Source organism: Erpetoichthys calabaricus, chromosome 2 (genome assembly GCF_900747795.2).
Source record: "Erpetoichthys calabaricus chromosome 2, fErpCal1.3, whole genome shotgun sequence".
Lineage (NCBI taxonomy): Eukaryota > Metazoa > Chordata > Cladistia > Polypteriformes > Polypteridae > Erpetoichthys > Erpetoichthys calabaricus.
This window is the reverse complement of record NC_041395.2, coordinates 332582502-332609819: the sequence shown is the minus strand read 5'-3', so window position 1 is coordinate 332609819 and position 27318 is coordinate 332582502. Positions and strand designations below refer to the sequence as shown.

The window sequence follows — 27318 nt, the reverse complement described above, 5'->3', positions numbered from 1 at the left end:
TGGCTTTACAATAGGGTTTAAGGGATAAGAAAATGGGAGTTTGGACATTATAAGCTGTTATAAATGTGAATTGCATACAGAGTTATTACAATCTGTTTTTCTAAACTGCAGCATACATGAAAGGCGAAAGCTCAAATCATCTCCACTTCTCTTTGTTTGCAATTAAAAAGGCAGTTTTAGTGCGATTTACAAGAAGAAAAATTATAATAATAATATTAATAATAATACATTTTATTTATATAGCGCCTTTCCCATGCTCAAGGCACTTACAGAATAAATAAAGAACGACAGAATATACAGTATATAGCATTGTACAAACCAGATAAATAAACAAAGAAGATTAAGACAGTAAATTCTGAAAAAAAAACAGACAGCATAATTGATGGTCTCGCACACACATACAGGTTACGTTGGCATCTTGACAGAGAAGTAAACTGAGAGAAAGGTAATAAAGTCAAGTTGAGCTAAAAGCCTTCCTGAACAGATGAGTTTGGAGTTGTTTTTTAAAAGAAGTCATGGAGTCAGCTGACCTCATTAATTTTGGTTGGTCATTCCAGAGTCTGGGCGCTATACAGCTGAAGGCCCTGTCACCCATGGAGTGTAGATTAGTGAGGGGCACAACAAGATTACCAGAATCAGAGGACCTTAGTGGGCGGGCAGGCACATAGTGATGGAGAAGGTCACTGATGTAGTTTGGTGCGAGGTTATTTAAAGCTTTGTAGGTTATTAGTAGGATTTTATATTCGATTCTGTAGGACACAGGGAGCCAGTGAAGACGGAGCAGGATGGGTGTGATGTGCTCGCTGCTGCTGATTCGAGTAAGGACTCTTGCAGCTGAGTTTTGAATAAGCTGGAGCTGTGATATAAGATTAGAAGGGGCACCTGCCAGTAGGGAATTACAATAATCGATGCGGGATGTGATAAAAGCAGGGACAAGTTTCTCAGCATTAGAGAAAGAGAGGAAGGAGCGAACACGGGATATGTTACAGAGGTGAAAGTAAGAAAGCTTCTTAATGTGATTTATGTGGGCGGAATAAGAAAGGGAGGAATCAAAAATGACACCAAGATTCTTTACAGTAGAGGCAGGTCTGATGAGATCACCGCCAAGATGGACTGGGAAGGAGCTCATTTTATTAAGTTGCATTTTAGTCCCAATTTGCAGGAGTTCAGTTTTATTGCAATTTAATTTTAAAGAGTTCTGCTCCATCCAGGTTTTAATTTCACTGAGACAGGTTGTGAGCTGAGAAAGCTCTGATGAAGTTCCACTTTTAACATTGAAGTAGAGCTGAGTATCATCTGCATAAAAATGATAACCCAATCCATAACTATGGATAATATGGCCAAGGGGAAGCATATAAATACAGAAAAGCAGAGGACCGAGGACAGAGCCCTGAGGAGCTCCTTGTGTGACTGGCGCTGAGCTGGATCTGCTGTTGCCAAGACTAACAAACTCTTGCCTATCAGTCAGATAGGACTTGAACCACTGGAGGGCAGTGCCAGAGATACCCAGCATGTTCTCCATTCTGGACAGTAGGATGTCATGTCTAACAGTGTCAAATGCTGCACTGAGGTCTAACAGAATTAATATGCTGGTTTGTCCAGAGTCTGCTGCCATAAGCAAATCATTGGTTACCCGTAGCAGAGCAGTTTCACAGCTGTGCCGCGCCCTGAAATCAGACTGAAAGGGTTCCATCAAATTATTAGAGGTTAGGTAATTGGTGAGTTGGGAAGCTACAACACGCTCAAGAACTTTTGACAGGAAAGGTAAGTGGGAAATAGGCCGGAAATTATTAAGATTGTCAGCATCAAGGCCAGACTTTTTTAACAACTACAGGTAACACTCACTGGTATAGAACCTGGTGGTCTCCATGAACATAAATAAACATGATTATGTTTTTATAAAAAATAATCATTGAAATAGTTAAGATCTATCATTTGGATCATGAGATACTGGACTAATTAAAGTTACACTGATGGATGCATAAAGGAGTTGTCATCAGTTTGCATATCTAAGTGATCAACTGATCAAATATTCGCTCACTTCACTAATAGCTTTAGCTGAAGTTTTTAAATATTTACTCTAGCTTCTTCCTCATAATAAATTAATAAAGAACTTTCAGACATTTGTTAATAAACCTTATACATTGCATACAAATTCTTCTACCTGTTGTTTTCCAGTTGCTATTGAAACCCAAGGCCTGTGATATCTCCTAAATGCTCACTCCAAGAAGGATCTGGGTGATGGTGGGACTTGAGTTGTCCAATTCTGGTCTTTCTGAGTGGCTGTTATAATCAAGAGGGGAAGGCTACAGGAGAATAATCCCACTACTGCTTCACTATCCAATCTTTGTTGAATTTATTCAACATTTATTTAACATTCTTCTACTTCTTCTGTCGGCTACTCCCGTTATCATCTTCTTGCATATCTTTCTGTCCTCTGCATCTTGTTCTGTTACATCCATCACCTGCATGTCCTCTCTCACCACATCCATAAACCTTCTCTTAGGCCTTCCTCTTTTCCTCTTCCCTGGCAGCTCTATCCTTAGCATCCTTCTCCCAATATACCCAGCATCTCTCCTCTGCACATGTCCAAACCAATGCAATCTCGCCTCTCTGACTTTGTGTCTCTGACTCATCCCACCTGAGCTGACCCTCTAATGTCCTCATTTCTAATCCTGTCCATCCTCGTCACACCCAATGCAAATCTTAGCATCTTTAACTCTGCCACCTCCAGCTGTGTCTCCTGCTTTCTGGTCAGGGCCACCGTCTCCAGCCCATATAACATAGCTGGTCTCACTACCGTCCTGTGGACCTTCCCTTTCACTCTTGCTGATACGCATCTGTCACAAATCACTCCTGACATTCTTCTCCACCCATTCTACCCTGCCTGCACTCTCTTTTTCATTTCTCTTTCACAATCCCTATTACTCTGTACTGTTGATCCTAAGTATTTAAACTCATCCACCTTCGCCAACTCTACTCCTTGCATCCTCACCATTCCACTGACCTCCCTCTCATTCACACACATGTATTCTGTCTTGGTGGTCCTACTGACCTTCATTCCTCTTCTCTCATATCTCCACCTCTTCAGGGTCTCCTCAACTTGCTCCCTACTATCGCTACAGATCACAATGTCATCCACAAACATCACAGTCCACGGGGACTGTGTGGTGAGCGTATTGATGTAGAATGGCTGTCGTTGCATCATCCATGAGGATGCTGTGCATTGGTGATGGTTGAAGTGGCTCCCAACTCACTATGTAAAATTGTTTGAGCAGTAAGAAAAGCACTATATAAATATAAAGAATCATTATTACTATTATCCTTAATTACAGTGTGCTTCAGAGAGCTCAGAACCTCAGACCTGGCCGAAGTCAAACAGGACAGTAACCTTAATCACAAAGCAAACACAGCACAGGAGTGACTTAGGGGCAACTCTGGGAATGTGCTTGAGTGGCCAAGCCAGACCCCGGACTTTAACCTAATCGAACATCTCTGACGTGCAATGGAAAAAACTAGTAACTGCCATTTTCTTCCAAAATTGAGTTTATTTTTAGTTTTTGGAGTTACTAGGTCTTTCTTGATGTTATAAGGTAGTGGTAATAGCCCAATACAGTATGTCTTCATTCTGGTCATAGCACAATGGAAGAAGCTAGTATGTACAGAACATTTTACACACTGCAGGACAAAAACCTAGCAACTCCACTGACCTAGAAGATGTGACATACTAGGTTTTTCCATAGTTTGTAAGATCTCTGGAGACACCTGAAAATCTCTGTTGACCAACAGTCTTCATTCTACCTGACAGATCTTGAGAGGATCTGCAAGGAAGCATGGAAGAAAATCCCCAAATCTAGGTGTGTGAAGCTTTTGGTGTCAAATCCTAGATGACTCAAGGCTGGAATTGCTGCCATAGGGACTTCTACTAAATACAGTGGAACCTCGGTTTGCGAATAACTTAGTTTACAAGTGTTTTGCAAGATGAACTAAAATTTTTAATAAATTTTGACTTGATAAACGAGCGAGGTCTTGCAATACGAGTACTATTAATAGATTTTCCCTTGGGATTAATAAAGTATCTATCTATCTATCTATCTATCTATCTATCTATCTATCTATCTATCTATCTATCTATCTATCTATCTATCTATCTATCTATCTATCTATCTATCTATCTATCTATCTATCTATCTATCTATCTATCTAATTTGCTCATTTTACTTTTAATTTAAAGTTTACTTTTTCCCTTTTTGGCTCCTCATTTGCCAGTAATGACAGAAGCACAGCTACATGGTAGATTTAGCTATCAAAATGGAGTGGGATAAAGACCATGCTTGGAACATATTGAAGAGCTGAATATGCTGAGCCTTTGTTTGATTTATTTTCCGTGTTGCTGCTCTTATAGCCGTGATCTTGTATAACTCCTTTTGTCGTGGTTAACGCTACACTTAACAAGTTTTGTACAGAACAAGTGTAATTTCTGCATATTACATAAACAGACACCAGCAGGTGAACCGACTCACTAAGAGTGAGTCAGTGGAAATGGATGCCCCTAATGAATTTATATAGCACCTTGCAACAACTATCTTGCAGGGCACATGACAGATTAATAACAATAAAATCAATATTCATTCACTGGAGAGTAATGCGACAGGCTTGTGGAAATATTAACCCTGTAGAACATATAGAGAATTTAAGACTCCGATGTCCTCAAGAACCACCAAGACTCATTCTTTATTTTTTCTTCAAATGCTAGAAGTAGCCATTTCCTAGCTGCCATCATACAAGCTGATGAGCTGCCATTGAGGCTGCTGCCCCAGACGCAGAGGTGATTAAAGCTGTGAGGGAAGCTCAGGAGGAGAACAGATTGCTCAGCAAGAAAAGCATGGCAGACGTCAAGGCTTCCAGCTGCGCACGACTCCCTCACTGCCTATCACGCTGTCTGCAGGGCACATCTGGGGGCAAATGTGAGGCTTGGTCAGCACTCCTCCTGGAGGATAGGAGCTCAGCTTAACCCCATCTTTTCTGATTCGACTCCTTACAAGTGTAATTAGTGTACAGTGCGTTGTACTGCTGTAGGAATTCTTTTCAGTATGGTAAAGTGTGCCGTCCATCATAAATGCATCATTCTGGACCTTTTGGGCCAGCTAAGGAGGACATACACTATATATGAGGATGGTTTAAGTAAAACTGCAACACACTTTAAGGCATTTTGGAGCAGAGAGCTCCACTAAACGTTCTGCAGACAATTTCATCTTCTCTGAGGTGTGGGTTCAACAGGGTGCCTGGAGTTTTCCTTTAGGAATTTAGGTCCAGGCTGACTTGCCTAAATATCATGCCATTTAGAGTGCAAACCTCCTATTCCACTTCATTGCAAAGGCACTCTGTTGGATTGAAGCTGAGTGGACAGCCCATACTGTTGGAGTAAATGGTACAGTTATCCATTTGAAATAGACTGGCAGTTTCAATTATGAAGGAAATCATCAGTAGCAATTCTTGTGTATTCAATACAATACAACTTATTTTATGTATAGTGCTGGGGATGCACAAACCAGTGTGTTTCTTGGTGCCATTCCCAAGTCCGGGTAAATGGGGAGGGTTACGTCAGGAAGAGCATCCGGAGTAAAATTTTGCCAAATCAATATGCGGACAACAATACAAATTTCCATACCGGATCGGTCGAGCCCCGGGTTAACAACGACCGCCACCAGTACTGTTAGCCAACAGGGTGCTGGCGGAAATTGGGCTACTGTTGGCCGAAGAAGAGGTGGGAGACATGTCCGGAGGCAGGAAGAGAGGAGGAAAGTAAAGAGAGTAGAACTAAGGATGTGGTGAGAGAGGATATGCAGGTGATGGGTGTAACAGAACAAGATGACGAGGACAGAAAGATATGGAAGAAGATGATCCGCTGTGGCAACCCCTTAATGGGAGCAGCCAAAAGAAGAAGAAGAAGCTCTTTGCTGAGTGTAGGCCAGGAGTGCAGTGATCAGATTCTCAGGTAAAATGTAATTATAGTTTATACTATGTCACAAGAATGAGACATACACAGATAAAGGTTTGGGGCAGCCACCCGTATAATCTGGTATCCTGGCTGCAAAGTCATTTTCTTATGAAATAAACAGCACTGATGTGCATACAATTGAGTCCAGAACAAGACTGAGGAATTAGGAAAAAGGGAAGGGTTTTAAAGGGGAAAACAGGAAGTGAGGTCATAAGGATCAGGCTCATGTTCTTTATCCATTGGTTCGAGCCCAGACGTGACGCCAGAGGTGGCCGGAGCCAGTAAGGTCTCCTTCCATTGGCTCGGTCCCGGAAATGATGTCAAGAGAGCCAGATGGAATCTCCCGGGAATGGTCTGCAGGCAAGAGAGAAAAAGAGTCAGTGCACTCTGCCACATCCCGGCATGCCTCAGAACTGCCATCACTCAAGCCCTTTAGCTGCCTCCCATGCGCACGTGTGTGACAAGTCCCCCCCCACCTTAGCCCAGACCCACCGGGTCGGGCAACCCTAACCGAGAGGTCGTGAACTCGGGAAAGAGCATTAGCATTGGCATGGAGAGAGCCTCGGCGATGAACGAGCAAAAACTTATACGGCTGTAGGTCAAGAAACCACCTGGTGGCCCGCAGCTTCGGGGACGTCGGCCCAAGCTCTGGGTTGTACAGGGGGAGGCTAGGTTTTGGGACGTATTCCGGTTGAGTGCGGCCAAGGGACGGTTCAGCTCTCCCAGGTCGGGAGGCCCTCCTTTGTTGTTCCACGAGCTCTATGAGCTCTGCCATGTTTTTGAATTGTCTACCCCAGACCGGCTGGGTGAAGCGCTGGGGTAGTGTGTCTAGAAGCAGATAGCAAGCCACCTGCTCTATTATTTGGTAGGGCTTGAGTTCCTGTGGCCGTAGCCACTGCCCCACCTTTGCCCATAGGGACCAGGCTTGTTGAGATGTTGGCCTCTCTGGGTCGAACCTCCAGGTTTTCAGGCTACTCACCTGCCGGTCTGGGGCACCCCTAGGTGGAAATCGGGACTCTGGCTTCACAGGGAGGCGGGCACTCTCTTCCGAGAGAGCATAAACAGCCCTCTTTGCCTCCCCCTTCCGAAGCAGCCCAATTCTGTGAGCCCCTTCCACAAACTCCCCGGCCTGCCTAGGTTGCCTAGTTGAGCATGCCGGGGGCAGAGCCTGTACCGGGCCACTCCAAAACACGGGACACCCTCCCCGCTTGGAAACTTGGCTCTGGTACGCTCCCACCTGGATGTGTTGCAGGTCCTGTCCCCTTTTCTTCCAGGACTTCTTCATCCTGCCGACTACGCCAATGTCACAAGAACGAGACATACACAGATAAAGGTTTGGGGCAGCCACCCGTATAATCTGGTATCCTGGCTGCAAAGTCATTTTCTTATGAAATAAACAGCACTGATGTGCATACAATTGAGTCCAGAACAAGACTGAGGAATTAGGAAAAAGGGCAGGGTTTTAAAGGGGAAAACAGGAAGTGAGGTCATAAGGATCAGGCTCATGTTCTTTATTCATTGGTTCGAGCCTGGACGTGACGTCAGAGGGGCCGGAGCCAGTAAGGTCTCCTTCCACTGGCTCGGTCCCGGAAATGATGTCAAGAGAGCCAGATGGAATCTCCCGGGAATGGTCTGCAGGCAAGAGAGAAAAAGAGTCAGTGCACTCTGCCACATCCCGGCATGCCTCAGAACTGTCGTTACTCAAGCCGTTTAGCTGCCTCCCATGCGCACATGTGTGACAACTAATTACTACAGTAAATATGGAATTAGCACATATAAAGGTATACATTTGTTAAAACACACATAAAACCTAGTGCCACGCAGAGTTGCGCTGTCGTGCACAGCAGACTATTAGCCGTCAAAAAAAGCTGTGAAGAAGCTGTCTGTTGCTACGGTCCTGCCTCTGTCCAGTCTGATGGCGGTCACGGGACATCATATCTTTGATTGCCGGTACAACAAATAGTTCTGAGCAGGCATCAGCCACAGCGCTGCTCTTGTGAAAAGAATGGAGGTAAATGCCATCAACTCAGAGAGGGAGAGGCAAGTTCGTTGTACCACGTGAACGTCACTGAGAGAATAAAACTGAATAATAAAAAAAACAAGCACTAACTTTTACAAGTAACCAAAATTTACACCGGGTGTTACAGACTCAAATCAAATGTGTGTTTTTTTTATATTGTAGAAATAATAATAACAATAGCAGCTCATTACTCAAAACGTGGAGCGCCCGGCCTCGAACCCAGGACCTTTGCATTATAAGGCAGCAGTTCTTACCTCTGCACCATTCAAGAATATGTGTAAACTCCCTGTCGATTGACATTTGCGCTTGAGTTTTTAACTAATTGACAGCCACATGTAAATCAACTGCTTTTTTTTTGCCACGCTTATTTTAACTTCACCTGTTTGTTGTCTGGTACAAATCTTCTAATCGATATTTAACCAGCCAGCCAGCCATTATCCAACCCGCTATATCCTAACTGCAGGGTCCCGGGGGTCTGCTGGAGCCAATCCCAGCCAACACAGGGCACAAGGCAGTAAACAAACCCTGGGTAGGGCGCCAGCCCAGCGCAGGGCACACGCACACACCAAGCACACACTAGGGACAATTTAGAATCGCCAATGCACCTAACCCGCATGTCTTTGGACTGTGGGAGGAAATCCACGCAGACACAGGGAGAACATGCAAACTTCACGCAGGGAGGACCCGGGAAGCGAACCCAGGTCTCCTAACTGCGAGGCAGCAGCGCTACCACTGTACCACTCTTTGGTTATATTCTTGAATAAAATCACACATGTTTATTAGTCTTCACAGATTATACACTTCTCGTCAAAACATGGAAAACATATCTGCTTTAGGTATGTGCTCAGCATTTCTTGCATTTCTCACATTTCTTTTCATCCTACACTTTCCCAGATCTTTGTAGACACAGAACACACATGAAATGCATGTGTTCCAAATAATGATATACTGTATTATTTACGCTATACAACTCCAGGCACCTCACCTCACACGCAGATAAGGAGCCTTGGCTTGAGCTAGGAGAGTTGAGCTCCATCAAGGCGGGGGTGTGGATGGGACAGCAGGCTGCTTGCTGCTTGTGCTGATCGACACATTTACAAAACAAAAGACACTGATGGAGAGGTGCAAAGGGATTTAAGGTGGGCTGGGATTACAAGTTGTGTCATAGGCTTCAGGAATTCTAGTGTTAAGGAGGCTAGCGAGTACAGATATAAACCCTTGTCACACATTTTTATGAAGTCACTGCACACTGGGGAGATTCTGAAGGATTAGAAAGTGGCAGATTTTATCTTGTTATATAAAACGTGTGACCAGGCAGATCCAAGCAACTCTAGGCCAGTAAGCTTAATGTGCATCACAGGAAAATGAATAGAAGGAATTATTAAGGATAAGATCGAGCAGCACTTGACAACTACAGGATTTTTACTGAACAGTCAGTATGGGTTCAGAAGAGGGAGGTCGTGTTTTACTAATATGCTGGAATTCTATGAGGAGGAAACAAAAGGATACGATTAAAGTGGAGCAGACGATATTATGTATCTTGACTTTCAGGAAGCATTTGATAAGGTGCCACATGAGAGGGTGGGCATCAAACTAAAAGAATTGGGAGGCCAGGGTGTTGTTTGTAGATGGGTGCAGAATTGGCTCAGACACAGGAAGCAGAGGGTGATGGTGTGAGGAACCCCATCAGAATTGGGTGATGTTAGTGGTGTCCAGCAGGGGGCAGTGCTGCAGCCACTGCTATTTTTAACATATATAAATGATTCGGATAGGAATATGAGTAACAAGCTGGTTAAGTTTGCAGATGATACCAAGGTTGGCAGGTTATTTGGAATCTGTTAAATCATCACAGAGGGACTTAGACAGCAGACAGGCTTGGGCAGATTTGTGGCAGATGAAATACAATGTCAGTAAATGTAAAGGATTACATGTAGGAAGTAAAAATGTGAGATTTGAATACACAATGGGAGTTCTGAATATCGAGAGTCCTGTGGTGTTGTGGGTCCACAGCTCTCTCAGCAAAGGCCTGTTTTAAATAAATAATCACTGCGCTCGCGGCTTAGCGAGGGGGCGTGGTGGTTCTGGCTGTAGCATCTCAGGGCGATCTGCGGTGTGGGCGTTTCTCACCTAAGTGTGCACAGGTGAGAGACTGCCCACATCCGTGATTGTTCCTGGGGCTGCTAATGTGCTGCAGCTGCTATGGCCTCTCAATATATAGAAGTGCGAGTCGGCTAGAAGGACGAAAAAAGAGAACAAGGAAAAGAAAGAAAGACGGAGGTGGCTGGAAAAAGCAGGATGCGAGAGAGAGAGAGAGCCGGTGCGGGTGAACGAGCGATTGAACGAGCGCTCGCAGGCAACTGTGTGGAAGCCTGGGTGTTAGGCCGACACCTGGGAGTCGTAGTAGTGGTCGCTCCCGCTGAGTGAATGAGTAGCGGGGGTGACCAGTGAAGGGCGACTGGCTGCGGGAGTCGGGAGGCTTGGTGGTGAAGTCCTTGGTGTGAGCATCCTGGTTACCAAGGATTCCAAGTCTCGGGCCTGGGATGAGTGCCAGACCGAAGCCAGGATTAGGAGGCCTGTGTTGTGTGAAAGAAAGGACAGCTGCAGAGAGAGTGTCTTGCCTGCTGCAGGGCCCAAACGGGAGAAGCAGGTGAGACACTAGTGTACAAGAAGCACCGAGCTGATTGTTTTAAGACTGTTTCCAGCAATGTTTTAACCTCATTTTAAAGGATTGTTTTTGTACTGTTTTAAAACCTCCACAGTTCTTTTATGGATTTTTTTATTTATTGAAGACTTTTCTTTAGAAGCACTGCATTTTGTGGACACTTTGTTGATTGTTTTAAATAAAAGCACTTTGCACATTTTCATCATTCCCTTGCTATGTTGTTGCCTCACTGCTTAGCTCATCTCGGTTATAACTATTGATGGTGTAGGGTTCAAGGGCTCCTGAACAAGGATTTAGGAGTCGTAGTGGACTCTATGCTATCAACTGACAGACAGTGTGCAGAAGAAGGCTAACATAATGTCAGGTTATATAGCGCCTTGATGTGTGGAGTACAAGTCTCAGGAAGTTCTGCTCAAGCTTTATAACACACTGGTGAGGCCTCATCTGGAGTACTGGGTGTAGTTTTGGTCTCCGGGCTACAAAAAGGACATAACAGCACTAGAAAGAGTCCAAAGAAGAGCAACTAGTCTGAGTCTGGACTACAGTGGATGAGTTATGAGGAAAGATTAAAAGAGCTGAGCCTTTAGAGTTTAAGGAAAAGGAGATTAAGAGGAGACCTGACTGAAGTGTTTAAAATTATGAAGGGAATTAGTCCAGTGGATCAAGACTGTGACTTTAAAATGAGTTCATCAGGAACACGGGGACACAGTTGGAAACTTGTTAAGGGTAAATTTCACACAAACATTAGGAAGTTTTTCTTTACACAAAGAACAATAGACACTTGGAATAAACTACCAAGTAGTGTGGTGGACAGTAAGACTTTAGGGACTTTCAAAACTCGACTTGATGTTGTTCTGAAGAATGAAGTGGACAAGACTGGCGAGCTGTGTTGGGCTGAATGGCCTGTTCTTGTCTCGAGTGTTCTAATGATCTAATGCAGCGAAAGACAACCTTTTTCGAGTTGCGGCGCACTAAGTCCAAAAATTTTCTTTCGCGCCGCACCTGAGAGACTGCCCATAAATAAAGTCGTGACGACACAATCTATGGACAATCGCCAATAAAAACAGTTAATTTTACAAGTTTGAAAGACATTTTATTAATAAAGGAATCAAAGGATAAACCTTAAATTTAATTATTGTAAATGTTGAGATTGTTTTTCAGCACATATGAGATTGATGCGAGGATCAATTTTCGAAAGACAGACGTGCATTTCCTTGTCGATCATTTGAAGTCTCTCGCGTTTCTTAGACTTCATTTACGTAAGTGTTGAAAAACCTTGCTCACAGAGATAAGAGCTTCCAAATGGTAAACTGGAAAAGGTCACTGATTGTACAAAGTTTACTGTGTTGATCAGCGGTGTCAGAGCGAAAATAAGGTTAATTTTTCCATATTAATACTCAGACGATTAAGTGTTGAGAGCTGCAGTTACAGCTTTACTCTCTCGTCGGCAATAGCTGAAATGTAGCGTTCGTATTTTCTCGTTCTATATTTTCTCCGCCTTCTTCTATCCGTACAGTGAACGAGATCTTCTAACAACAAGACTTTTTTAGTCTCACGAGATGTGTTTTTGACATCACTGGTGTTGATATTATGATGAATGGTGAACAGCGAAAATTTTAACTTACATTCAAAATAAATGCATTCGTTTATTCAACAATCTGATTAACCGTTATCTGTTTTTCCTACATAAAATTTTTTTTTTTAAACATTATCTTTTTAATCAACCAAAAGTTCAAAAACACTAGCAATTTTAAATATTTTACAAAAGTTTTCGTGGCGCCCCTAGAAAATTCCACGGCACACCAGTGTGCCGCGGTGCACCGTTTGCCCAACAGTGTTCTAATCTGAATACACAAGTCCATCTTATAAGAAGAATTTAAGAGTCATAGTGGACTCGACACTATCAACTGCCAGACAGTGTGCAGAAGCCATTAAGAAGTCTTACAGAATGTCAGGTTATATAGCACCTTGATATGTGAGTATAAGTCACAGGAGGTTCTACTCAAAGCTTTATTACACACTGGTGAGGCCTCATCTGGAGTACTGGGTGCAGTTTTGGTCTCCAACCTACAAAAAGGACACAGCAGCACTAGAAAAGGTCCAGAGAAGAGCGACTAGGCTGATTCAGAGCTACAGGAGAAGAGTTATGAGGAAAGATTACAAGAGCTGAGCCTTTCACACAAACATTAGGAAGTTTTTCCTTACACAGGGAGCCAGAGACACTTGGAATAAGAGGCAAAGTAGCGTGGTAGACAGTAAGACTTTAGGGACTTTCAAAACTAGACTTGATATTTGTTTTTTTAGAAGAATTAAGTGGATACGACTGGCAAGGTTTGTTGGGCTAAATGGCCTGTTCTCATCTAGACCGTTCTAATGTAGTCCGTTCACTTGCCTTGCTGTTAGAGTGGCCGAGTCTATTCATTCTTATCTGACCCCTCTTATTCATTCACCCACAGATATTCCAGTGACAAGATATGTTTTGCTGCACCACTTTCAGTAAACTCAAAAGTTTGCAGTGGATGAAATTCCAGGAGGGCAGACTGAACCGCCACACCTGGTACCTATAACACCACCATGGCTGAAGTGGCTTAGGTCACATGTCTTGCCCTAATGTTTAGTTGAATTACAACTTAACCTGCTGATCGTATTTTAGCCACACAATTGACTGTTTGGATTAATTGACAAGTTGGCCTAACAAAGTGACTTCTGAGTGTAGGTCATGTTATGTTCAGTAAGAGAGAAACATACAGTGGCACAATCGGTAGCACTGTGCCTCACAGCTTCAGCATTTTAGGTTTGAATTACTGCATGCAATGACTGTATTACTGCATGCACGGACTTTGTGCGTTCTCTCTGTGTCTGTGTGAGTTTTCAGATTTGCCTCCCACATCCCAAAGATGTTTATGTCACATTAACTGAAGGCTCTTAATTGGCCGTCTGTGAGTGAGTGCACCCTGCAGTGGATTGACATTCCATCCAGGGCTGCTGGGATAAACTCTCCCCACCAGAACCTTGAATTGGACAGAACAGGTACTTAAGATGAATGATGCTTTCTCATGAGTTTTTGCCACTCTTAATTTAGTTTCATGTGCCATTATACCTGGGGCCATCCTCTGGTATAGGGATCTGCCTCTAAGGAATACAGAGATGCAGGACCAACCTTTGAATTATAAACAGCAGCTGGTTTGGATAGTACAGTGTTTAGAGAAGACCGATGCAACATATGAAGGATTAAACCATGACTCAGACAGGCAGAAATGGATCTCGAAGCCCAGGTTAATTTGGACGTGGAGTTGATAAGAGTGGTATTCTGCAGCTCTAGACCCAGCCAGGTATTGTGCTTCATACTCTTACCTGCTTGAGAAAAAGGATCATAGATAGATAGATAGATATTAAAGTCACTATATGATAGATAGATAGATATATAGATAGATTTAAGTTTGTGTATAGAACGATGTGTATAGGACTGAGTCCACAACAGAACTATCTATAGTAGCCCAAGATGGAGGCTTTAAAGGCCTGTAGAGGAACTGATGTCTTCAAAATGGCCGGAACCAGAAGTGACATCAGCAAAGGGGCCGGCTTCGGGAGTGATGTCAGCAAAGGGGCCGGCTTCGGAAGTGACATCAGCAAAGGGGCCGGCTTCGGAAGTGACATCAGCAAAGGGGCCGGCTCCGGAAGTGATGTCTTCTGAGGCGCCAGAACCTTGAAGGATTTCCTGGGAAAGGTCTGTAGGGAACTGATAAAGACAGTCAGTACACTCCGCCACCCCCTGGTCGGATGTTTTATTACACTTACTCAGACGTGTGTGACAATGGTAACTACCATTTCTGCATATAGTGCCTTTCTATAATGATCACCATCCAAAACTACTCAAAATCAAATCAAATTGAGTTTTATTTGTCACTCAGATTACACATAAATTACAACATATAATGAAATTTTCTCAGTACGATACGTACACATACATTGCTCACCAGCAAGCACTAGATTTATAAAAAAGATAGAGAATTCAAGTTCTAGCACTGGTGGATGTGGCAGTGATTAAATAGTGGGTGCTGAGCAGGATGGTATCCTCTTGTTGTATTTATTCATGTACGTAAATAACTACAACAACATTTATTTCTATAGCACATTTTCATACAAATAATGTAGCTCAAAGTGCTTTACGTGATGAAGAAAGAGAAAAAAGACAAAATAAGAATTAAAATAAGAGATCACTAATTACCATAGAATAAAAGTAAGGTCCGATGGCCCGGGAGGACAGAACAAACAAAGAAAAATTCCAGACAGCTGGAGAAAAAAATAAAATCTGCAGGGGTACCGAGGCCACGAGACCACCCAGCCAGCCCCCTCTAGGCATTCTACCTAACATAAATGACCTCACAATCAGTCCTCATTGTATTCAGGGTTCTCATAGAAGAATTTGATGATGACGGTCACATGGACTTCTGGCCTTTAATCCATCAATGTAGGGACATCGCGGTGCTTTGATCACAGAACTCTAACTATTAGTACAGAATACCTACTAAATTTCTGTTTTATTTCCTGCCATGCCTGTTAAGTTTCCTGGAGGCAATTTTTTGAAAAGTGCAATGAATTATATTCACTGAGGAATATAACGCTGGGTAGGGCCTCTCAAAGCAGCCTCAGTTCTTCATGGCGTTGATGCTGGAAACATTCCTTTGAGATTCTGGCTCATGTTGACATGATGGCATCAAGCAATTTCTGCAGATTTTTCAATTGCATCTTCATGCTCTGAATCTTCCGTTCACTATCACGCTGGAAGTAGCCATTAGAAGATGGATAAATTGTGGCCATGAAGGGATACACATGGTCAGCAACAGTTCTCAAATAGGCTGTGGCATTCAAGCTCTAATAAATAATAGGTTTTAACAGACCCAAAGTGTGCCAAGAAAACTATTCCTCACACCATTACACCACCAACACCAGCCAAACTGTTGACCCATGTTTGGTGCATGGGGTCATGATGCTGACATGAACCATCTTGTGTGCCTCAGCAGAAATCGAGATTCGTCAGACAAGACTATTTTTCCAGCCTGTAACTGTCCTGTTTTGGTGCACCTGTTACCCCTGCAGCCTCAGCATTCTGTTTTAATCTGACACGACTGGAATCCAACGTGGTCTTCTGTTGTAGCCCATCCACCTCAAGGTTCAACGTGTTGTGCATTTTGAGATGATTTTCTGCTCACCACAGAGTGGTTTTCTGGCTATTCTCCTCTGACCTCGCTCATTAACAAGGCATTTCCATCCTCAGGACTGACGCTCATTGGATGCTTTTTTGTTTCTTGCACCATTTTGCATAAACTCTAGTGACTGTTGTGCATGAAAATCCCAGAAGATCAGCAGGTCCGGAAATACTCAGACCAGTCACACCAACAATCTTGTCTCAAATGACAAAATCGTTGATATCACTTTTTTTCCCCCCGTTCTGATGTTTGATGTGAACATTAACTGAAGCTCCTGACTGATGTATGCAGGATTTCATGCACTGAGATTGGCTGATTATATAATTGCATGGTTAAGCAGGTATACCGGAGTTCACAATAATTTGCTCAGTGAATGTACCTAAAGATCGACAGTGGCCACTTGCAAACCAATATAGCATGAGAGTTGACACTAATTTAATATCGATGCATATTTTCAGAGTGGCCCTTCATTTGTTTCAAATTTATTTATTTATTTATGGTGGCGCAGTGGGTAGTGCTGCTGTCTCGCAGTTAAGAGACCTGGGTTCGCTTCCCGGGTCCTCCCTGCGTGGAGTTTGCATGTTCTCCTCGTGTCTGCGTGGGTTTCCTCCCACAGTCCAAAGACATGCAGGTTAAGTGCATTGGTGATTCTAAATTGTCCCTGGTGTGTGCTTGGTAATAATAATAATAATAATAATTCATTACATTTATATAGCGCTTTTCTCAGTACTGTGTGTGTGTCCTGTGGTGGGCTGGTGCCCTGCCCAGGATTTGTTCCCTGCCTTGCACCCGGTGTTGGCTGGGATTGGCTCCAGCAGACCCCCGTGACCCTGTAGTTAGGATATAGCAGGTTGGATAATGGATGGATGGATTTATTTATGGATGGCTCCTGTATCTAAAGCTGGATGCTTTTATTCTTGCTAGTTTATTTCTATACAGACTGTTATTCAAAGAACCTTTTTTTGTTTTCTCCAACTGCTGAGGTTTCATATCCAAATTTTCTCTTTGTTTAATAATTTTTTTTTATGTCTCTGCAGGTATTTGGTACTAGAACATGTTTCCGGAGGTGAACTCTTCGACTATCTAGTAAAAAAAGGCAGGTTAACACCAAAGGAAGCCCGCAAGTTCTTTCGACAAATCATCTCTGCTTTAGATTTTTGCCACAGTCATTCAATATGGTGAGTCACAATTGAATCTATTTTTTCGTAAATTTTGTCAGTGTTTTAATTTGGGAGTGGCACTTGAACTTTGTTACCGTAGGTGGAGTTTGTTTGGATCTCTTCTAGTAACTCCTGGCGTGGAGTGTTGGTGAGTACCTATGTTGGACAAATTCTTTTTGGTCTAGTACTTTACCTCCTCCTTCCCAACTCAAACTTGGTGCCAGCTTACAACTGTCAGTGTGGCACACTTTAACATTTTTGGACACTCTTTCTAATAGCCAATGCAGCCGAGCAGTTAGTCTCATTTAAAAAGAAATCAAAAGCTGTGTAGAAAGAATTAGTATTTGTTACACTCAGTGTCACGCCATTTTTGTAAATCAAAAATTTTACCTGCATTTAAAGTATATAAGGTTTTCATTTTGTGTCATTATCTGATTTTCCTGTTTGATATTACTTTTAAATTTGGACAGTTATTAATACTACTAGACATTAAGCCCGTTACAATAACGGGCGCTAGAACAGTAGTGTATAAACATTACTAGGAACAATCTATATTAAATGGCAAGGGACCTTGACCTCATTCTGTTTCTTGTCTTAATTTTTTTTGTCTAAAATATTTTTGCAAGAAGCCTTAAGTAAAATAATAATAAAAATAAAATAGAAACGTATATGACAATACAGTAAGTATAATTAATATTACATTTATCCTCTCCTGTGTGGCTGTTGAGTGATGTGTTGTGTCTGTTTGAAGATCTCCTATCCTGCCTCTCTTTATTTTAGCTTGCTGTGGCGTCTCTCCAGCAAGTACTGTGCAGTTCCCCAGCAAAGTATATTAATCTGTGTTGGCGTGCAGCTGATTATTGTATGTGTGGCGTCTCCCCAGCAACGGATTTTATGTGCGCGAAAATAAATCTACTTTTTAAAGTCAACCTATTGTGATATCATGAAAATTCATATATTTAGAAAACCCCTTCAACGACTGACACTTTACACTTTACCGGGCCAAGCTTCTTAATCGCAAATCTGACATCCTCAGACTGAACACTTGCACAAAAACAAACACTAATCCCACCGCTTTGGAGAAGCTGGTCTCCGCGTCTCAGTACCCGATTGGATTTTTCGTGCCTTATGTTTTAGGTGTTACGTCATTTACCGAAATCCGATTGGATCGTCTGCGCAATATTTTATAGGTCCCGCCCTCTCTGTCTTGTGTGACGCGTCAGGCGGCCTTTGAAGCATCTGCTAGAGGCCGGTGACTCTGCCACTCATTCCTCCCTTCCCTGTACTTCCGCCTTATCCGTAATATGCGTTTAATTTTCTGTCACAAAAGTGGGCAATCAGCAGAGTCTCCCCAGGAACTGATGTAATGTGTGGCGTGCAGCTGATAATCGTGGCTGTGGCGTCTCTCCAGCAAGTACTGTGCAGTTCCCCAGCAAGTATTTTAATCTGTGCTGGCGTGCATCTGATTATTGTATGTGTGGCGTCTCCCCAACAACGGATTTTTATGTGCGTGAAAATAAATCTACTTTTAAAAGTCATCCTATTGTAATATGAAAATTCGTATATTTAGGAAAACCCCTTCAATGACTGACACTTTACACTTTACCGGACCAAGCTTCTTAACCGTAAATCTGACATCCTCAGAGTGAACACTCGCACAACAACAAACACTAATCCCACCTCTTTGGGGAAGCTGGTCTCCGCGTCCCAGTACCCGATTGGATATTTCATCCCTTATGTTTTAGGTGTTACCTCATTTACCGAAATCCGATTAGATCGGCCGCGCGATATTTTATAGGTCCCGCCCTCTATGTCTTGTGTGACGCGTCAGGCGGCCTTTGAAGCATCTGCTTTAAAGCATCACACAGTGCCCCGCGCATGCGCACTTCACCAGAAGACACACACACATGGACGCACACAGGGATTTTGTTAAAGAGGATGATATCCAGGGCCTGTGGAGTTGGTAGATAAATCCTTCGACTCTGAATCCTTAGTTTCCGGTACTTCTGACTCCGACTCCGACTCCTCTGTATTTAATATTCTGATGTATTTTCCATGTTGATTAAAGGAAGGCAACATACGCGTCATTTAACCACAGAACTACTGGCTTGGAAGCTGACTCTCTCTACCGTATTGGCCAGTTTAATCAAATGACAAGAACCCCTGAACACCCATCAGGCCATAGCACACACCTCCACCTACATCATTACACTTGATTACACTCAAATAAACTTGTTAAACCACATTATATCTGAAATCAAATGAAAACACTTTGTTTAATGCACCATAATCCAGATTACAATATGTGAATGTCAGGTTGTATAATCGCTCATCTGAACTTCACACTAGTAGTAACACAACTATGCACTGAGCTTTATTCTGACATCAGAGAAGTACTTCATTAGGACTATTGTTTATAAAATGGGACATTTGAACTTGCTGTATTTTTTTTTTCATTACAATTTAATGTACATTTTTGCCGACTCCGACCCCGACTCCAGGTACTCAAAATCGTCTCCGACTCCGACTCCACAGCCCTGATGATATCACCAATATTCAACGCTGACTAATTTTATTGACTGGTATTTTTCAAAGTCATCCATCCATTAATGAATGTCGTGCCACTTTTCCCATGTGTGGGTTGCCCCTGGCCCTGCTCCTCACTTTCATTTGCTTGGCAGTGGCAATTATCTGTCAGTCGCCTGAAGCCAATTTTCCCATTTGGTGGCTTTTTCTTTAACAGACATTTAAACTTCATACTAGGCTCAGTCATGATTGTATGATTGTAGCTTCAGGACGTATTCTACTCTTGACATGCCCATGGTATTCCCAACAGTTTTGCTAATTTGAATGTATTTGTTTTTTTTTGTGTTCGTGTTGTGTGGGCTGAACGCACCCCTAGAAGACACGGACACTCCTCTAAAAACCCCTCTTTGATATGATCATTATTTTCATGGCTTTGATGACATCTTTTGACTTTTTAATTTTGATTGTTGGGACCGTCATTTTATGATTAAAATCATAGGTGTAGCCATATTGGTGATTAGCAGTAGCACCCACTTCTGGTCACGTTACTTGTGTCATGATATGTGACATCACCTCTGCACAGAAGTTTAAAAAGGCTTTGCAGTAGACGTGGCATTCTAGTTTTGGGATCTTTTTTTAATCTATATACTGTATATAAAAGCCAAATACCGCTGACTCACTCATCTTGAAATCTCCCGAACCATGAAGACTTGGGACTTGAAATTTGGCACATAGGTGCTCACTAAGAAATGGTTTTAAAAATTTCGTGGTCCAAGTGCGGAATTTCTTATAGTTTTTTAGACCCGTTTGTATATCTGTCTGCTTTTCTGAGAACTACTTAACGGATTTAGATCGGGTTTTTTTCTATAATTTGCTCATCACGCTAAGTATCATAGTTCGCTTGCGGTACCGATTTATTAACGTGAATCCCAGAGAGACTCATCGGGCTGCGGGGAGGGGGACGGGGACATCCTCACTCACGCATCTGCCTCGGGGTGTAACCTTAACTCCGCTTAGTTAGCGAACGAGAGAACTACTTAACAGATTTAGATCTTTTTTTTTTTCTATAATTTGCTTGACCATTCCGGTTGATTTTGCGACTTCTCTCATTGCGCGAAGAATCAGAGTTCACTTGTAGGAGCGATATATTCGTGCTAATCTGAGACAGAGGCTGCGGGCCGAGGAGAGGGGGAAGAGTGACGTCAGGAGCAGAGAGCTGGGCCGGGCCGTCCTCACTGTCCTGTTTCACTATTACGTGGGCGAAGCCACGGGGGACGGCTAGTAATAAATAAATGCTGTTGCTAGGAATGTATTTAATTAAAGCTTGTCTTCTGAGTGCTGTACTCTATACACTTTTTAGATTTGTATCCCACTACTGACACTGTGTGACGACGAGCACGTCACTTCACCTGCCTGTGCTTCAATTTAGGGCTGCAACTAACAATTATTTCGATAACTGATTAATCTCGTGATTATTTTGTCGATTAATTGGGCTGTAAAAAATGTATTTGAAATTAAATGCATAAAGTGCGTGAAATGAAACTTTTTTATTTTTTATTTATTTTATTTACTTTTTATTATTTTACCAAATAAACAGGTCTGTATAAAATTTTCAAAAATGTATTATTTTAAAAATAAAACTAGTTGTAGATATTTTGAACAAAATATAAGTTTTTATATAACATTTATATACTAACTAGCTGATTACCCAGTGGCTTTGCTCACTGAGTGCAAGGGAACAATATAAAATGTAGTATTTATAAAATAAGTTTGTTAATTGTCAATTTTATTTTTAAACAAATAAAGAGCATTTACGATAACATAGAAATCATTATAAACAACATTATTAACATCATTATCATATGAGATTATGAAGTAATATATAAGAAGCACATTGCATATAAATATAAATTATTAAACAGTAAAATATTTTGATAAAAGAATTTGAACAACATATAAGAAGCATATAAATTATTAAACAGTAAAACATTAACATTTAAGAAGTAAAGATACATTGAGTACTACTGCAGTGCTTTCGGGTATACAGTAATCCCTCACCTATCGCGGGGGTTACGTTCCAGAGCCCCCCGCGATAGGTGAAAATCCGCGAAGTAGCGACCTATATTTATTTTATTATTTATACATATTTTAAGGCTTTATAAACCCTTCCCACACTCTTATAAACCTTTCTCACTCTCTTGTTAACCTTTCCCACGCTCTTATAAACACTTCCTATGCTCTTAAACACTTTCTACATTCTTAAACACCGCAGACCAACACTGCACACTGCACGCAGCGATCAGACGTCAATGTGTCTGCACTCGCTTTGTGAAGGGGGGCAGCTGAACTCACGCTGAGCAGAAATGGACTTTGTGCTGCTTCTACCAAAATGCCTGCTTGTTGCTCTGCCCATTCCGAAGGAGGAGTGTGTGTGTGTGTGGCTGTGTGAGAGCTGAACGCACCTTCGCTCAAACCCCCCCTCCCTGGAAGCGCAGTACACTCCTGCCACTTCGCATTGTCAAGGGGGTGGGGAGCTGAATGAACGCTAAGGAGAAGTGGACTTTGTGCTGGCTTTGTGCTGCTTGTCGCTCTGCGTGTCAATAATTTAAAAGCCTGTACATCACCTATTTTCCTGTCTCACTGTCTTGTCTTGCGTGAAGTTAAAATGTTTTATAATAGTGAGATGTTACTCATATCCTTAGCCCGACATCCACATATCATATGTGTTAACAAAGTGTGTTTTATAAGTTTACATGTGTTTAAAGCATGTGGGATGGGTATTTTAAGGCTTAAACTATAAAAATGTTTATTTATATGGTCTTTCTATATCGCGGATTTTCTCCTGCTGCTGATGGGTCTGGAACATAACTTCCGCGATAGGCGGGCAATCACTTGTATTTAAAAACCCGCGAAGTCGTGAATCCGCGAAAAGTGAACCGCGAAGTAGCGAGGGATTACTGTACTATATTTTTTGTTTGGCCATTACGTGCATAAATGTATCATTTTTTTGGTGTACCTACCCGAGAACACGCGACATATAACTGACCGCGGGAGAAGCATGCATTTTAAACACGCATTGAGTTCATCCGCTGGTGTCCCTCGTGGAATAACTGGTAATGTTTGACTAAAATCTCCGCGAGTAAAACAACAGTACCAACCATTATTCTGCTAGGATCTCTGAGATCGGGCGGCACGGTGGCGCAGTGGTAGCCCTGCTGCCTCGTAGTTAGGAGACCCGGGTTCGCTTCCCGGGTCCTCCCTGCATGGAGTTTGCATGTTCTCCCCGTGTCTGCGTGGGTTTCCTCCGGGCGCTCTGGTTTCCTCCCACAGTCCAAAGACATGCAGGTTAGGTGGATTGGCGATCCTAAATTGGCCCTAGTGTGTGCTTGGTGTTTGGGTGTGTTTGTGTGTGTCCTGCAGTGGGTTGGCACCCTGCCCAGGATTGGTTCCTGCCTTGTGCCCTGTGTTGGCTGGGATTGGCTCCAGCAGACCCCCGTGACCCTGTGTTCAGATTCAGCGGGTTGGAAAATGGATGGATGGATCTCTGAGATCTTGCATTGTTCGGTTCAAGGCTTCATGAGCTCTTTTATATGCCATGGTGCACTCATCCCAAACTATTATCTTTGAATGTTGCAAGACTTTTGCCTTTCCAGAGCCCTTGCGTATGTTGCAAATTGGACTTTTGTCGTGAGCGAGGTTTAATGGTAATCGCAATGCCGAATGTGCTGTACGGCCTCCTTATAATAATGTAGAAGCGATTCCCGATGACGCTATAGCCAGAGCTATGTCACCATTCGCTCTTTCGGCAAGATTTTAATTTTGTGCAATTAAATACTCACACACTAAATTTCCTTAAAAACAGAATAGTTTTCAATAAATTAACTAAACTCGCAATATGCCTTATGTATTCAGAATCACATTAAAGTTGTAACATTTTTTTTCACTTTCTGTGAAAGAATCGGTTTACTGGCAGAACATCATGTAAATATCTGACCACTACAAAATTCTACCACTGAAGATTCTGTGGCACCCTCATGACTTTATTTATTTATCTTAAGTCTGCAGTAATATTTGAAATTAGTTCAGCACAACGAATATTGTTATCATATGTTGTGGAACTGCCCAGACTGTGTTCCTTGGCAGCTTTGTCTCCGTCCTCCTGACTCTGGCCCCCGGAGTGGTGGCTGCTAGCTCCTTAAATAGCCCACGTGATTATTAACCTAATTCAGGCTGCACTTCTGGGTGTGGCAGCATGAAGTCCAACAAGGTGAGCTCCGAAATCCCATACCTGTGGCCCCGATGCAACCCAAGGGGGGCTGCCACCAAGTGTTCCGGGGTACGTAGTGTGTAGCGCATGGCAATTCCCCTGGACCAAGTGTCGAAGGGGCGTCCCGGCTGAGCATCCTTTACAATATATATATGAACACGTTACTTTAAACACACACTAAAGCAATTCATCTCAGTGATTATACAATATTATCCTGATTTGCAATGTTAAAGTGGAAAGTGGAAAAGAAAAACAATCAACAGAAACAGAAACCTCTGGGGAGGTCCACAGTCACTTTTAACAAAGTTACATTTCTGATGACTTAGGCAACTAGCTGCGTTCATCTGACATGCTGTATGTATGCAGAATACAGAACTGTGAAATAACAAGTGAACTGAATACAGACTTCCACTGTCTCTGGTGTTGCGCTCTATGGACAGGATCTTTGTCCTTACTTCACCACATTACCTCAGCTTACTGTTCCACATTTCTGAAATATACTTTCCTGTTGTATTTTTGTTTTCTTTGTTTCACGCTCCCCTATGCTGTAGACTTCAATTTGCTTTTTTTAAATGTTTCTCTTCCTCTACTGCATTCTACGCCTGTCATATTTGGGTGAGTAGTGTGACTCACACCCTGGCAGAGGTACAGTATAAATATAAATCTGACACATAAATGACATTTGATATTTCTTTCTTTTTGGCTCTGTCTTACTAATGCAGGAATCATATTTGCTTAATAAGCAAAATGTTGTCTTGAAAATGCAGAATTTGGGAAAGTGGAACAAATGATTCAGTCCATTGGGTGCTTTGAAGAACATTAACAGTCAAATTAAGAGATGCTTTGTGCGTTTTTACACAACTCTAAACCCTACGCTCATTTTCTGCCAGTTTGCACTAATTTGTCAGTTACGTTTGATTTTGTTGAATATATTAATGCAATAAACAGATGGTTGGTACATTGTAGGATTTTTAATAGTAATTTATTGATTCATGTTTGATCCCATTTAGTATGAGAGTATCATGCATTTTATTTCCAATTCCAGTTGATTTAAATTTATTTTCATGAGGTGCTCTTCATCTACTACAGACTCAGGTTATTGTTCTTCCCCTTCTGGGTATATTATAAATATGAGCTGGAAAACTCTAATAAGAAGATTAAATCCTTGCATTATTGGAATCCAATGCTACATATACAGTACTGTGCAAAAGTTTTAGGCAGGTGTGAAAAAAATGCCTTCAGAAATATAAATAATGATTGTTTATTGTTATCAATTTACAAAAATGCAAAGTGAGCGAACAACAGAAAAATCTAAATCAAATCAATATTTAGTGTTACTACCTTTTGCCTTCAAACCAACATCAATTCTTATAGGTACACTTGCACAAAGTCAGGGATTTTGTAGGATTCTAGTCAGGTGTCTGATCAACCAATTCTACCAAACAGGTGCTAATGATCATCAATGTCACACGTAGGTTTAAACGCAGTCATGAACTGAAACAGAAACAGCTGTGTAGGAGGCTTAAAACTGGGTGAGGAACAACCAGACTCTGCTACCAAGGTGAGGTTGTGGAAGACAGTATCATGTCATGGCAAGATTGAGCACGGCAACAAGACACAAGGTAGTTCTACTGCATCAGCAAGGTCTCTCCCAGACAAAGATTTCAAAGCAGACTGGGGTTTCAAGATGTGCTGTTCAAGCTCTTTTGAAGAAGCACAAAGAAACGGGCAACGTTGAGAATCGTAGACGCAGTGGTCGGCCAAGGAACCTTAGTGCAGCAGATGAAAGACACATCAAGCTTTTTACCCTTTGAAATCAGAAGATGTCCAGCAGTGCCATCAGCTCAGAACTGGCAGAAACCAGTGGGACCCAGGTACAAACATCTACTGTCCGGAGAAGTCTGGCCAGAAGTGGTCTTCATGGAAGAGTTGCAGCCAAAAAGCCATACCTCCGACGTGGAAACAAAGCCAAGCGACTCAAGTATGCAAGAAAACATAGGAACTGGGGTGCAGAAAAATGGCAGCAGGTGCTCTGGACTGATGAATCAAAATTTGAAATATTTGGCTGTAGCAGAAGGCAGTTTGTTCATCGAAGGGCTGGAGAGCGGTACAATAATGAGTGTCTGCAGGCAACAGTGAAGTATGGTGGAGGTTCCTTGAACGTTTGGGGCTGCATTTCTGCAAGTGGAGTTGGAGATTTGGTCAGAATTAATGGTGTTCTCAATGCTGAGAAATACAGGCAGATACTTATCCATCATGCAATACCATCAGAGAGGTGTATGATTGGCCCCAAATTTATTCTGCAGCAGGACAACGACCCCAAACATACAGCCAAAGTCATTAAGAGCTATCTTCAGCGTAAAGAAGAACAAGAAGTCCTGGAAGTGATGGTATGGCCCCCACAGAGCCCTGATCTCAACATCATTGAGTGTGTCTGGGATTACATGAAGAGACAGAAGGATGTGAGGAAGCCTACATCCACAGAAGATCTGGGGTTAGTTCTCCAAGATGTTTGGAACACCCTACCAGCTGAGTTCCTTCAAAAACTGTGTGCAAGTGTACCTAGAAGAATTGATGCTGTTTTGAAGGCAAAGGGTGGTCACACCAAATATTGATTTGATTTAGAGTTCTCTTTTGTTCATTCACTGCATTTTGTTGATTGATGAAAATAAATGATTAACACTTCCATTTGTGAAAGCATTCTTTGTTTGCAGCATTTTTTCACACCTGCCTAAAACTTTTGCACAGTACTGTGTATTGTCACTGGGTAGCAGTAGCAGCTTGGGAATGTGGCAGTGGCACCGGCACCAGCACCAAGTGCCAAGGCAGGACACTGACAGGAGAACCAGAATAGAGGAGGTTCAGAAAGAGTTCATAATTTTTTGTTAATTTTGTTTTAAATATATGTTCCAAAAGTATCCTGCAAAGTGTTTTGTGTATATATTTATTTATTTATTGTGGCGAGCGGCTGGGGGTGGTACTCAGCCGGGATGCCTGGAAGGACCGGGAGAGGGACTACGCCTCCTCCGGACCACGAGAGGGCAGCCGTCCTAGTTGGTATGGGGGCCACGGGAATGGAGCATGGAAGCTCAACCCTATAGGGGCCCATGGTCACCGCCCCGAACACCTGAAAAGCCCTGGACGTCAGCACTTCTGCCACACCCGGAGGTGCTGGGGGAAGGAAAACCAGAGACACCCGGAGTGCTTCTGGGTGCTCGTGCGGCACTTCCGCCATACTAGGAAGTGCCGCTGGAAGATCAGGAGGCACCTGGAGTATGTAAAAGGGGCCGCCTCCCTCCATTCAGTAGCTGGAGTCGGGTGGAAGAGGAAGAAGCTAGGAGGAGAGGAGTGGAGGTGGTCATAAAGAGAGGCATCGAAGAAAGAGGCCTGGACTGAGGGTGTGTGGTGCAGGGGCACCGGGTTGTGCGTGGACAATGTAAATAGTGTAAATAGAAATAAACGTGTGTTGGTG

The 27318-nt window shown here is 42.6% G+C and overlaps 1 protein-coding gene across 19 annotated transcripts in view; it reads left to right on the top strand.

Moving 5' to 3' along the window:
• Positions 1-27318, top strand: part of LOC114647337 (serine/threonine-protein kinase BRSK2) — a 1001270-nt gene that overhangs the window by 603289 nt on the left and 370663 nt on the right. For all 19 annotated transcript variants that reach the window (XM_051923430.1, XM_051923431.1, XM_051923428.1 and 16 more), the window contains exon 4: positions 16931-17071. In XM_051923430.1, the coding sequence (XP_051779390.1) occupies positions 16931-17071 (141 nt within the window). The remainder of the gene's footprint in view (positions 1-16930; positions 17072-27318) is intronic.